Source organism: Thunnus albacares, chromosome 23 (assembly GCF_914725855.1).
Source record: "Thunnus albacares chromosome 23, fThuAlb1.1, whole genome shotgun sequence".
In the NCBI taxonomy this organism is placed as follows: domain Eukaryota; kingdom Metazoa; phylum Chordata; class Actinopteri; order Scombriformes; family Scombridae; genus Thunnus; species Thunnus albacares.
The window spans coordinates 14,399,416-14,411,001 of NC_058128.1; the positions used below are offsets into that span (position 1 = coordinate 14,399,416).

The following is an 11,586-nucleotide window of genomic DNA, read 5'->3' on the forward strand; positions in this document are numbered from 1 at the left end:
GTAACATCCTCAAACAGTCACACAGCAATGTCTACATGTCCAAACCAACCCCCGCTCATGGTTGCGGCATAGGACTTTTCACGCAGCTGCTCAGCCTCAACACCTGGTTCTCGTCTGCCTGCAACACCAACAACGTGCACTTTGTTCACAATTTCAACCTTTTCGGGAAACATGGTCATCTCTTCAGTGCAGATGGTCTCCATTTAAACAGAGTTGGCATACAGGTGCTTTCCAACAATCTGGAATACAGAATTTATTATAAACAGCACCCTGTAATCTGGCTGTGTCCCAGCTTGCTTCAAACATGCAGTTGTTCAGCCTCTCCTGAAAAAAAAAGAACCTTGATCTGTACGTTCCCATTAACTACAGAACTATATCCAAGCTGTGTTTTATTTCAAAAAATTTAAAGAAAGTTGTTGCCAAACAGCTCACTGCCGTCTTGACGAATATTGAAGTTCTAATCAAGTTTCTGTCAGAAGCGTTCCACTGAAACTGCTCTTCTCAGAGTCTCCAATGACATAATGACGTCTTCTGATGTGGGTGAGTGCTCCGTTTTGGTGCTGCTGCATCTTAGCACAGCTTTTGACACTGTGGATCACAGAATAATGATTGAAAGGCTTAGGCAGTGTGTGGGTGTCTCAGGGAGCGCCCTGGATTTATTTTCCTCCTACCTCTTAGATAGGATTTTTTCTGTGTCACTTGGTCCTTACATGTCTGAAACTGTGGGCCTTTCTGTGGTGTGCCTCAAGGTTCCGTCTTGGGTCCTATGTTATTTGCTTTATATATGCTTCCCTTAGGTCATGTTATTAGCTAATTTAGGGATATATCCTATCACTGTTATGCTGACGATATTCAGCTCTATGTCTTTAAGCCTGATATCTCCGACAAACTGTCTGTGTTGCACAATTGTCCAACTGCCATTAAGGACTTTTTACAGCTTAATACAGACAAGACGGAGGTTCTTATCATAGCTTCAGACAGTATAGTTCCCAAGGTTGTTCAGAGTATTGGGTCCCTTTCCTAAGCTGTTTGGTATAATTTAAGAAATCTTGGTGTTATATTTGATCAGGAAATGAATTTCGGTCAGCACATTAAATCATTGACCTGTACATGTTTTTCCAGCTAAGGAATACCATATATCTCGTCTGTCGTACCACAACCGGAGCCAGAGATGATTATTCATGCTTTCATATCATCGCAGCTGGACTATTGTAATTCCCTTTTCACGTGTCTCAGCAAGTCATCTCTGAACCATCTATAAATGGTCCAGAATGCTGCGGCAAGGCTGTTAACCAGATCCAGCAGAATGACTCCCATCACACACATTTTAAGTTCTTTACATTGGCTTCCAATCAGGTTTAGGATTCATTTTAAGGTTCTTGTTTTCACATATAGTGCCCTGCCTGGACAGAAACCTGAGTACATCTGTGACCTTCTCCATCCCTATATCACCAGTAGGTCACTCAGGTCTTCTGACCAGGGCTCTGCAGTCTCTGTAGAAGCTTTTAAAAGGCAACTGAAGACCCATCTTTTCAAATTGGCATTTGTCTCACCTTAAGATGTCTAGTGATTGTTCTTTTGTGTGTTTCTTTTGGGGCACCTTATTGCCTGTGTTTTGTTTGTATGTTAAGTTTAACTTGTGGCTTATGTTTTTATTGTTTGTATGTTTTATGGTCTTATTTTTGACTTTTATTCTTGTGAAGCACTTTATGAATTATATTTCTGTGAAAGGTGCTATACTAAATAAACATTATTATTATTAACAACATGTGTTAACAACAACAACATGTGTTCTTAATCCTCCCAAAAAGGTCATACAGAATTCATAAGGCAACCACCTGGACCGAGACTTTTCGTCAGTGGCATTTTTGTAATAGATTCTGGTTCTTCTAATGAAATTTGACTTTCACAGAGCTCACAATTTTCTCTGGAGATTACTGGGATAAATGGGTTTACTTTGTAACAACAAGCATGAGGGTCAAAGGAGGAGGTGTATAACTTCTGACAAAAGTTAGAGATAAATGAGCAGATGGCCTTCTCATTCTTAGAAAGACTTATCAATATATAATGCAGAAGTGTTCCTTGCATCACCGTGTTTTTCTCCAGATTAAAAAAGAAAGATGTTTTTACCCATGTTCTAACCATCTGGTTCGAGATCTTATGAAAGCTCCTTTTGCTTTTGTCTGGAAAAAAGATCTATTTTTTTCCTTAATGACTGTAACCTCTCTTTATCATCATTGCTTGTAAAAGATATTTTAGTATATATTTCAAATCTTTTATATTGTCATAAGCCTTCTTTTGATCTTTTAAATGCCGCTTCCCAAATTGTATTGAGAAACTTTGACATTCATAATTAAATGCCTCCCCATTTAAACTGGACATAACTTCAGACATTGACTGGAATTTAATAATAATTTGCCTAATACCCAAGCAATAAGCTGGTTGTTGCAGAAGAAAGAAGAATTTAATTTCTAATATCCAGGTTTGTTGAGAAGGGTAGAATTTGAATTTGAGAAAGAAATATCTATTCCAGCATCTATTCCACCGAAATACAGTAGACTGTAGGCAGAGCAAGGCTGAAGAATAACTTCTTTATTCTGGACTTGTACAAGCAAAGCAAAGCAAAGCAAAGCAAAGCAAAGCAAAGCAAAGCAAAGCAAAGCAAAGCAAAGCTGGCAGAAAAAAACAGAAATATGCAGTACAAAGGATCCAACGCCACTAAACTGAAAACCAGGACTTAAATACAAACTAAACTGACGAGGGGATGAGGTGCAGGTGGAACAGGAGAGCAGGAAAGGAGCTGACAGGCTGGGAAAGTCACAGGGAGCAGGGCAGGACTAACGAGACTAATGCAGGGCAGGTGTGGAGGGAAAATGTGAAGGGAACAGCAGGCTAGGGACACCAGGAGAAAAACACAGAGCGAACCAAAAATCCTCTCTTCAATATGTTACACTAACATTTAAACTTTCAAACATACAAGTGAAACAAACATAAGGAACAAGTAAAATCTGACAGACATACTGTTGCTTCATTTGAGCATGTTAGATATTTATAGAACACTCACCTTCTGTCCACCTACAGATTCCCCTTCAATCTATCTATGAATATCGATAGTGAACACATCAATAAAAGCACACAACGTAGGATCAAACAGCCATTTCATTTAAATATTCAAAGTATTTGTAATTCTCCCATTCATTCTAGATTTAACATCACAGGGAGAAAAAGCTGAGGGTCACTGGTGGACTGGAGGACAATGAGAGGGAGAAAAGCCTGAGGACCTCTGGTGGACTGTAGGATAATGGCAACTAAGGAACATAGAGCCAGATTAGAACAGAACCATAACAAATTGTCAGGCCAAATTGTCAGAAATATGCCACCACTCTAAATGGGATTTTTGTGTTAAATCTGCTTTGAACAAAGTAAAGAGGTTTCATGAGGGTGTAAAATTCTTAGAGTGTCTAGTGATGATAGCCTACCACAAAAATCATATATAACAAGATTAAAATTATCTCCTCATGGGACATGTGAAATGTCTGGAGTGACATAGCGGCACAAAAAATTGCCTGTCTAGACTCTGCACCCCATAAACTGATGGTAGATTTGTTTCTGGATCTGTACACACCAGACAAAATCAAGAGACCCATGTATGCTTGGACGTCTGTCCAGTCTACCTTCTTCCAGTTGTCTTTGTAAACGTGATTCCCCTCCAAGTTGGTCATGTTTATCATTGTGATTTTGATTGACTCTGTCAGGAACAGAAGCAAGATTTTATGTCATCAGCCCAGGATATGGCGTATCTCGTTGGCCCTAGGGTCATCCTGATTACATTTTCAGCCGACAGCCAACCTCTCCTCTTAGGTGGTGATGAAGACCAGGACAAATCCCCATTCTTTGACTAGAATGTAACAACAACCTCAGCAGGGCCCTCTTCTCATCACTGGATTGTTCCACATCAGTTGACTCTTGGTCTGGATCATATTCTGTGTTGTCTTCAACTTCTGACACTTCCTTCTCTAATTCATCTTCATTGTCAGTTTCCTGGCCTCTCTCCTCCACACCAGTGTCGTGATCAAAGATATGATCAAGAACCCCACATACAGTATATCTTTTGGTTATTGTGCTGCCACAGAATGAATGACGGAAGGTTTTGGTTACTATCCTGACTGACGGTGATTGACTCACTGTGATGCACCAAAAACACTCTGCAGTGTAGTTAACATCACTGGACAACTTAGATACTGGATATGCCTGTAACTATAAATTTATGATATCAACTACAAAGATCTTGTGATTCCTGTTCCCACTGGAGCAGAGGGAAACCCTGAAAACCCTCTGCATGTAAATGGGAATATTAGTGGAATATTCATTTTCATGAACCATGTCAACAGCTCAGTAGGAATATTGCCTCTTTCAGAATAGCCCAGAATTTTTTGTGCATGTAAATGAAGTCAATGTGGTGATTATTTGTGAGAATGCCAACAGTTGTGATTCCTGTGGGGGAAAGATTCTATCGGAGAAAGATTCCCGTGGGGGTTGCCATGGAAGCCAAGAAGGGGAGTGAGGTGTGTGTGTGTGTTCAAACACACATGCATGTGGGGGTTTAGGAGAGGGAGTGTGTCCATCTGATGAATGGGCATGGCCCAAGCTCAATTTTATACACTAATTGTAGTCTCACCTATTCATTTTTAATGACCAGTCATTTTTGACCAGGACCACCACAGCTGTACAAAAGTTAAATAAAACACCCAAAATGTTATGAAAATTATCAAAATTTATTTTTTGTGTTCAGATGCCCTGTGTGAGCAAAGTCATGGAACCTTATGACAATCAAAATTAATTAAATGAACTACATTTTTCATAGTATAAACTTGTAAAATGATCCAATTCGACCGGAAAACACAGAAGGAGCACCATAGCATCAAACTCTGCACATACGTCATCCTGCACGGTGAAGGTCAAACTTCCAGGTGAGGTAACAGTAAGCAAAACACATTTTTGAGTGGAGGGGGATATTAGACATGGTGACCTTCACCATAGTGAAGAGCAACCAAAAGTTAAAAAACACAAAGAATTCAGGTGTAGTCTGCAGTCTCTGTGAGGATGCTGTAGTTGCCACTTTTTGCCTCTGCACTGTAGACCACTGGAGGGGTATCTCCCTTCTGTCTCAGCTGGCACAGGATGATAATACAGAGTACTACTGACAACGTCTAGAGGAAAATGAAAGAGACAATTATATACTTTGCATTCGTGTTTTTGTTGTTTCAGCCAATAAATTGCTTTAAATTGAGCTGCAATTTTAGAAAGAGACTGTAGGTGGCGGAAAAGACAATGAAAATCAAGTGACAGATTGACATGTTACACTGAGTTGCAGAGATGATAGAAAGTATTGCTAAATAAAGAATAACAAGATAAATTATTTTAATGATTCTGACTTATAAAAACAGAAACAGCTGTGAATTATTGTTAATAAGAGCTTCAAAGGCCAATTTTGTTTACAGCAGAATGTAGGCTTTGCATAAAGAATGACGGTCATGACCAATCAGTGCATATTGTGTGTGGAAAGAGCAGAAAAAGGAAGGATGAACAAAAAGCAAGTGTAAGTGAAGATACAGCATAGAAGATGGAGGCATGTAGGTGCACACAATAAAAATGGACATACAGACAGAGAGCACATACCCAGATTAATATGAGTCCCCACTCTATGCCAATTACCAAATTTATGGCAGCCAAGGCCAACTGGATCAAGTATCGAAGGCATGGCTGAAACAGAAGAGGATCAATCACTGCAATTTATCATACAATGAACAGCTCATACTACATTAGTGTAATTAGGAACACATTTTCATACGTCATCTTCATGACAAAAACATAGTAAAAAAAAGTTCTTGCAGATGATTTCCAGAGGAAAAACAGGAAGAGAAAGCGGGGATATTGTAAATGCCCAGCCTTGTCTGTCGCAAGCATCCGCAAGACTGAATTCTTATGACATCTGGGGTTAAGTCATCACACCTTAATGTTAAATTATAACTGATTTAATAAATGTGTTAATATGGGTATGAAGAAGAGAACAACTTCGTGAAACCAGCTGCTGCTCTGGGTTGATAACTCACATACTTTATGTCTTACAGAAGACATCTGAGTTTAGAAGCGATGTAGGGAAGTTCTCAGACTGCTTCAGTAAGCAGGGAAGATCTGTGGTTGATCTCGCTGCTTGGTATAATAATATCTTTTAGACTACTGAAGGGATATTACTTGGGAAACATCTTGATTAAATAAAAAATATGACCCTTCTTTTTAATAGTAGGGTTTGCCCTATGCAGACATACAGAAAAACAGCACTTTGTTGGACCTGTTGTTGTTTTTTTATAATCAGCTCAAATAAATTCAACAATTGCACTGCTGTCTTATGAACATGACAAGCAAAATCACTAGAGTATGAAAGGCTGCAAGCTTTTGAGTTACAGTTTATACATCAACCTGTGAACCTAGGAATGAAAATTTTAAGATTTTTTTTTACCTCTTTATAAATCATGATGGGCTGGTCATGCTTCCGATGAGACAGACTGCTGTTCTTAGGAGCTTCCACCTACAATACACATAGACACGAATCATTAGTTCAGTGACTAACAAATAGTAACAGGTGCCGCTCTACCTGGAGTGGAGCAGATGTCACAGTGATGGAGGTGTGCAGTTTGGATTTGAGCTGTTTGGTGGAAATCACAAAGCGTCTGTTAATTCTGACTTTTTGTAAATCGAGAGTAGCTTTGATGCTCACACATGGATTTGTGGAGTCTTGGAGGCACAGGCAAGATTCTGAGATGTTGTAGCCCCAGTCCTGGTAGCCCTGATCCAGTCCACAACACTGCAACTGAGAAGGAACCCAGAAGAAATAATTAGAATATATCAAAACAAATTTCGACTTTGATTGCTGACTCTGTATTCTTCCTATTACTAATATATTCAGCCTCTTATCAACATGTGTGTCACAACACATATGAGTTGCCATCAATGGGTCACCAAAATTGCAAACATTTGTTGGTCAAATCTTGTCCTCAGAATACACTCATGCCTTTGTCATCTGCAGACTAAATTACTGCGATAACAATAGAATTTCAGTCTTTCCTTTGTTCAACTGCGGGGCATTTTGTGACAACCAATGATGTCCTTCAAGCAGCTGAACAATGAGCCTTACGTGCTCACATTATCAGGGGAGCATGTGTTTTATCCTCCACATCTGGCAAACTTCTGTGAAGGGTTTTCTGCATCACAGGGAGCCAATTTAAGTAGTTTCATTTAGTTTAGTTTTTTATATGAGATTGTGCTCTACAAATGAACTTGAACATAGAACACACGAACACACACACACACACACATACACATGAAGTTACCTACTTCCATCTGTATATACTTGAGGTTTTCTATGTCATTCATACTGGCATTACTCAGTGGCAGAAATCCCAGGTAATTGGCCCTCACTCTCTCAGCTACCTGAACAACAAAATGAAGAAATGTCTGATGACAACATATTAAAACATTTGCCAAGTAGCAATTTAAAAATGTTACTTTGTTGGAACAGAAGAAGGTGTTGGCATTGGTTAGGAGGTTGTCTATTAGACACTGGGAAGCTGCTTTCTTTATCTCAAAGACACATACAGACAAGCATGTTGATTTACTTGACCACAATAAAAACCTTTCCCAGAGTGATGTTTCTGTTCAGTTTGCTATCTTTGAATAGTTTGAGATTAAGAAGTTTATATATTGTGTGTGAGAAATATCACAGAAAAGACCAACACATTTCAAAGTCAACTTTGTGATACCTCTGGTCGTATAGTCAGTTGTTGCCTTTCAGAATTAAGCATGACCAGAGTGCACAGGATCATTCCAACTGTAAACTGAAACACACATACAGGCATGGGCAATCAGTTTTGGGGAAAAAAGACTAAGGATTACTAAAACTAATAATAATAATAAAATAATGTTTTTTTTTCTTTACAAACCACAATAAGCGCCCATTTCTTCTCTTTGCGGGCACCATACACACCAATGATGGGCAAGAGCAGGGTTATGATAAAAATAACATACATCACAATGAAACTTGGGAGCATCTTGTCTATCTGTGGAGAAAACAAACAAAAAAAGCCAAGTCAGCCAAATTACTCATTTGAGAACAACAATTACCACCATGTATGAGTATACTGTACATGTATGAGGCATCTTAAGAAAGGAAATCTTTTGCAAAATGAATATACTGTATGACATGGAATTATATCTTCCATTTTTTCCGTGACAATGCCTCATTGATTTCATTTGATCATTTCCATATAGATGGATGAGTTGAGAGGACAAACAGATAGGTCAGAGTTGGGTGATATAAGATCTATACCGTGAGACAACAGTAATTTCAGAAATATGAGAGATTTTGCTATACTTAAATATCTGTGGTTGTATTAGATCGTTGTGGACAGTTTAGCATATCAATTCGCAGGAATGCTTTGCAGCAGTATTGGATTCTTGAATGAGGAACCTTGATGTGTCCACCCAGTTATCACTTCCATGTGCTTATTTTATATATTTTCATCCAATGGATTCTCAATTGAATTTTCTCGAATTGCTTGTTTCACAATACATATTTCAATATTGTGATAAAAAAAATGATGATAGAAGATGTTTGTCAACTGCTAAGATAGATACACTGACTGACAGACAGACAGATAAATGTGTTACCTCTTCATGCTTGTGTAAATATCCGTGGTAAAACAGAGTCCTTGCCAATATCACGGTACTGACGATCTGCAACATCAGCAACACATTATGCATTATTCATTACTTTAAGGCCTTAAACTCTGTAACCTAAACATAAACTAGGGGGTAGCCCCACCACTGCTCATCAAAACATGGAATTGGAAAACTAATTTAAGGGGTTTACTGCAGTTAACTATTGATACAGGGAAAGTTTATGATAGACATCACTGCTTTACCTTGTTGAGAAATAAGTTATTTATTCTCCTGTACACTGTACTGACTATGTATTCCATTTGAGCTGTTACAGGCCTACCTCAGTGCCAGTGTTGCTATTAGTGAGGCATCACAAAGTCTTTTTCTACTGTAAGGGCTTCGGGCCAAATCATGAGGAGAACTGTGTTGCTCACACAGCATGTACATAAAGTCAGACTGAGCTAAACAGCAAGATGGCAACCATCTTAGAATAAGAGGAACTGTTAAAAGTGACCACATATTGCATAACCTAGCTCCCATCTACATTGTGCAATTGTGAGGAGGAAGAAGAAGAGGTTGGAATTTATTACTAGTTATAGGATTTTAAACACTCTATTTTTCTTGTTCTTGTTTAGTTTTAAAATTAAACTTTGAGTTGATATAAGAATCTTATTTAAATGTGTGCTGAAAATACTGTGAAATATTTTGGTTATTATAATTAGGACAAGTGTAATTGGGTTATTGGTAATTCATAATACTGAGCAGGAAACCACATACACATATGCCAACTTCCTGCTGCATCACACGATAATATCAAATGTTAGAGTTATTACAAAAAGGGACTTTTACTGCTTATGCATTATTATTAATAATCATTTTGTTTATCATGTTGTAGAGAGTTTTGTTTTGGTACCCTTTTCCTCTTGCTTTCCTCCACTGGCGGCTCACTTACCAACCCAAAACTGTATTTTTTTTACAGTAGGCTAACATCTGTGCTTATGTTTTTGGTATCTTGGGTTTCCTTCCAGGTTGAGTTCATTGTTACTCTTTCTGTCTTACGAAGCAGCAAAGGAAATCACTTACCGCCATCAAACTCGCCACGATAATGTAACTCCATTTCACATAGATGTTCAATTTCCCCATTTTGTGTCGCTTGAACTCGCAGCAATAGGCTATATTTAAAGCTTTCTTACTTAAGTTCTTTTAAGAGAGATGATCCTGGTTTTAGAAAAAACTTCCCTTCTTCTTGCACTCAGCACCTTGATGATTATAAATGTGGGAAGGAGGACCCCTGCTTTTGCTGGTGAAAGGCCCTCCCATCTGAGAATATGGGCTGGGTGTGTGGGTTGATGAATGGATGTTTAGTGGGGATGGAGGGGGGTTAGGGTTAAATCAACTTGCCACTTTAATTTTCCAAGTTGTCTTTTTGAATATGAGCAGAATGCAGCAAATAAACAGAGCACAGATGGGAAGCTTGCTGCTGAAAACTAAGCAGTCTTAGGTTTATACACTGTGACTGACACCTCTTTCTAAGTCTAAAATTACATCATTCATTTTCAGTGAAACTCTTGTTCCTGTTTAGAGTGTGAATATGAGTCAAACTATAACTTCCTATAGTAAACTACATTTTACTATAGTAAAGTGTTACTGCCACAGCTGCCACAGCCTGCGTTCTGTCTATTGACATGTAAAGTTTACACAAAGTATCTGATTGTGCCAGTGACATAGGCTTGGGTGGTTGCTCCATGTTGTCAAATTACATCAGATATGATCCTATCTAAGTTTAGTTCAGCTAGCTAAGTTAACTGCTGAAACAGACTTAAACAATGTAACACACATCATTGAAACAATTTCATTGGTTGCAGTGTACCCTGTACGCATTTGATTTGTGTGACAAATCAAATGCGTTTCCATCTATATGGAATGGCCCCATGGACCCCTTACCTCCAGCGCCTTTGCTCTCAGTCACAGGTGTGTTAAAGATACCCTCCAGACATGTTTTAAGTAAAACAATACCCTGCATTGAATAATAATTTGTGTCTGATGTGTTTATTCTGCAAAAAAATACCTTGTTAAGAATTCTTAAAATTACATCTACTCCTCTCTCTCATTGAACAGTCCAGAATCTGTGACTATGCACGTATTGTTCATTTGGAAAGTTTAACTGCTGGATGCATGATGTCTCCTACTTCACTGGCAGGAGCTCAGAGCTCAGAGCTCAGAGCTCAGAGAAACCTTCCCCTTTCAGCAGATGCAATTATGTAAAAACAGCCTTCATGTGTCACATATATCATTCTGCACAGTGAAGCTCAAACATCCAACTAAAGGAAAAGGAGGAAACTGAGACTGATAGGAGTGCTGATAATAAAGAAGACTGAGCTTAATTTGAGCTCAGAGGAAGTAGAAATATGAAGGAGGAGCATCAAATTCTTAGATTGTGTGTGTTTTTAAAGCACTTTTTGTCTGTTGTCGTCTTGAAAGAACAAAGGAACTAGTGAGGGGCCAAAAACCTTTACTGGAGATGCTAAGACGAATTCTGTTTTTGTTGAGATAAATATTCGGTGGTTTTTATTCTCATGGAGCAACATCTTCAATATATGTGGGAATACTTCAAGAAATATTAATGAAGGATAAAAAAATGAATGTAGGAATGTAGCGTCATGAGAGAAAGTTGTTGAATGGCTTAGATTATCCTTGCACAGACCTATAATGGAATATAATTACAAAATAAATAACTTCTAGTCTCAATCATAATACCTCTGATTGGTTAAAACAGATATATGAAATGTATCATATCACTATGTAATTAAAAGTATCTGCAAAAGCTGTAAGTGGTTCTTGCATTGAATTATAAATGTGCCTGTAATA

The 11,586-nt window shown here is 38.3% G+C and overlaps 1 protein-coding gene across 2 annotated transcripts; it reads right to left on the bottom strand.

Moving 5' to 3' along the window:
* Positions 1-4,754: 4,754 nt before the first annotated feature.
* On the bottom strand, positions 4,755-9,996 carry LOC122975640 (tetraspanin-8-like). 2 transcript variants are annotated; one of them, XM_044344167.1, is made up of 9 exons: positions 9,802-9,996; positions 8,728-8,793; positions 8,001-8,117; positions 7,821-7,895; positions 7,396-7,491; positions 6,779-6,871; positions 6,521-6,589; positions 5,680-5,763; positions 4,755-5,210 (listed from the first exon to the last, which is right to left on the bottom strand). In XM_044344167.1, the coding sequence occupies exons 1-9, from the start codon at positions 9,859-9,861 to the stop codon at positions 5,076-5,078; spliced, it is 795 nt and encodes a 264-aa protein (XP_044200102.1). In that variant the 5' UTR covers positions 9,862-9,996; the 3' UTR covers positions 4,755-5,075. The 2 variants fall into 2 exon arrangements, with proteins under 2 accessions (XP_044200102.1, XP_044200103.1); XM_044344168.1 differs by having other exon boundaries at positions 9,912-9,964.
* Positions 9,997-11,586: the final 1,590 nt, after the last annotated feature.

Excerpts from the sequence above, each read along its gene's own strand:
- LOC122975640 (XM_044344167.1), bottom strand. The coding sequence starts at position 9,861 with ATGGGGAAATTGAACATCTATGTGAAATGGAGTTACATTATCGTGGCG. Across the intron at positions 6,872-7,395 it reads TCAAGTATATACAGATGGAA|TTGCAGTGTTGTGGACTGGA; the intron begins GTAGGTAACTTC and ends GTTCCTTCTCAG. Across the intron at positions 6,590-6,778 it reads AAGACTCCACAAATCCATGT|GTGGAAGCTCCTAAGAACAG; the intron begins GTGAGCATCAAA and ends TGTGTATTGTAG.